Source organism: Montipora capricornis, chromosome 1 (assembly GCF_036669925.1).
Source record: "Montipora capricornis isolate CH-2021 chromosome 1, ASM3666992v2, whole genome shotgun sequence".
Taxonomy (NCBI): Eukaryota; Metazoa; Cnidaria; class Anthozoa; order Scleractinia; family Acroporidae; genus Montipora; species Montipora capricornis.
In genome coordinates, this window is record NC_090883.1 from 3015766 (window position 1) to 3018265 (window position 2500).

Genomic DNA, 2500 nt, shown 5'->3' on the forward strand with positions numbered 1-2500 from the left:
GCTCGGATGCTGAACTAGTATTCTACCTGAAGTAGTAACCAGGTGCGATGCATACTGTCAAGCTGCAAAAGACGTCAATAAGAGACTCACACGCTTCTGCTCGCAGAATGGGTGCAAATTACTGAGCCCCGCCAATATTGATCAATCTGGACTAAACAGAGGTGGTCTACATCTAAACCCTCACGGAAATCCGAGCCCTGTTTGACAATTTCGCCGGTGTGCTAGAAGATACAAGTTCTTGATCCCCTATCTCCGTGGATGCCGAGTGTGCTTCTTCTCCCATTGTGATAGGTAATGTAGACAGTAATTATCGCGAATTATCCCATCCGGACGAGTGAAATCAAGTAAAACGTAAACATAACTACTTAAAACATCAACGAAAGGATTGAATAAAACGACAATTACCAAAGGAGCTCAGTGGTAGAGCATCCGAAGTAGTAATCGGAAGGTCGTGCGTTCGACTCCTGCAATCGAGCGCTCGGATTTTTTTCCGAGTATCCCCGAGTCACCATCGATTAAACGATCCATTTCTTCATTCATTTACTGGGGTTAACATTTCACCATCTCCTGCACTATAATTCCGAGAATAAACTTTTCAGACAGTTTCAGTCCTAACAGTAGTGCGTGACAATTATCTTCTGAACCAGGATTTATTGGCCTAGCTCCTGCGAGTATCCCATTATAGCTCAGTGGTAGAGCATCCGAACTGGAAATCTGAAGGTCGTAGATTCGACTCCTACATCATCGAAAAAAAGAACACATCTTCGAGTTCAAGTTCGTTGTCACTGAAAAGATTTCTCTTAGCAACCAAAAATATTTGACTTTAGGTGCACTTGTTACCTCCTTGCAAGCTATTTGTTGTTCATCAGGTCTAAACACCACGTTGATAAAAATTGAAAATTGTTTACTCGCTTTTAATCTTCCCTCACTCTACGAAGGCGGAGATTTCTTAAGTGCCAACACCAATTTGGCCTCTGAGGTAAATTATCCCCTGTAAGGTTAATTGAAAATTGGGCCTTCTTACCATTTCCTGCTGTCCCACAGAACAATGGAACTCCCAGAGAAAAGGTACTCCAGCTTGTAACTTGGTTTTCATTTTAAGAATGCACTTGCTGTCATCATCCTATAAACAGGAAATGATCTTATCAAAATGTAACTGGTAAATTTGGGTGCGCTTACAAGGAAAGAGGAAAATCACCCAAGCACATTAACTTTTCTATTACCAATAGAATCTAAGTTGTCTTCTAATAACAATACTGATTCTTGACTTTCTGTGAACAGAACAACATGCGAGGGATGTTACTCAAACTCTGCAGGCGTAAGCACTGCCTAGCCTCGGCCCCAGACCTGGGACTTGCAGACTAAGCGTCTTCTGGAGGATCAGGGTTGTCCAAATGACTGCAGAGGCCTGCATTTCTCCCAACACATCCAGAATACCAAGATCTTTCAAAAAACCCTTCAACAAACCAGACACCACACCCAACCAACCAACCACCAATGGCAAAATCTTCATCAATACCTGATGCATCTTCGTGATTTCCTTTGCCAGAGGGAACTAGTTGGTGATTTTCTCATCCTCTTTATTCCCCACATTCCTATCCCAAGGCACCGAGAAATAGACAAACGTCCACTCCTGATCCACTCAATACACCACAGTAACGTCTGGACGATTATGTTCCATCTTCTGTGTTGTCTCGATGCTCCTATCCCACCAGATCTCCACATTCCCATCCTCCGACACACCAGAACCTCCTCACACCCCACATCAGCACACCTCACACCATACTTCTGACAAAGCTGCAAGTATACCCTCGACCCCATCTGATCATGTCTCCTCTGATACTAAACCAGTACAACCACTCGCCACCTCCCTGCCACACACTCTACGCTTTGGATCTACACCGTCCTTCTAAATTGTGGCCTGAAAAAACTTCACTCTCAAAGCCTTTTCCTGAAGCAAAGCAAAAACATACTCTTTTGTGCTCTTGACGAAATACCTAGCTCTAAGCCACTGCTATGACCTCTCACCAGCCACTTCACTGACATCCCTCATAAACATCCTATGCAAGCTCTCCTCCCGAAACGTCTCCTTCCATGCATTCTCCGCCCGCTTATTGTACTCATTCTTCGTTTCTCCCATCTGCAACGTCTCTCCAACAACCTTCAACATCCACTAATCACCCACCATTACATATTCACTGAAACAGCTCAACAGACCAAGTTCCTCCTTTTCCACACAATGATCAATCCCCTCCGGCCACCCTTCCTCTTCATGTACAACCTCGCTACACTCCCCTTCTTGTGAAATGCCCAAAAGATCGTCAACTTCTTCCTCGTCTTCACACCCATCGCCAACAGGTCCTGATCACCTCAATCCAAAATCCCTGCACTGTATCTCACCATACTGGATCTTCCTCTTCAACACCGAATTCACAGCAACCCTCCCTTTCTTGACAACCTGATACCTTCTATTCCAGCAATCCATCACTTTCCTCCCAAC

The 2500-nt window shown here is 44.5% G+C and overlaps 1 protein-coding gene across 1 annotated transcript in view; it reads right to left on the minus strand.

Annotated features, from left to right (window-relative positions):
- Positions 1–2500, minus strand: part of LOC138038300 (non-homologous end-joining factor 1-like) — an 18443-nt gene that overhangs the window by 8866 nt on the left and 7077 nt on the right. Inside the window, exon 3 of the mRNA XM_068884128.1 lies at positions 1025–1123. Within this exon, the coding sequence (XP_068740229.1) occupies positions 1025–1123 (99 nt within the window). The remainder of the gene's footprint in view (positions 1–1024; positions 1124–2500) is intronic.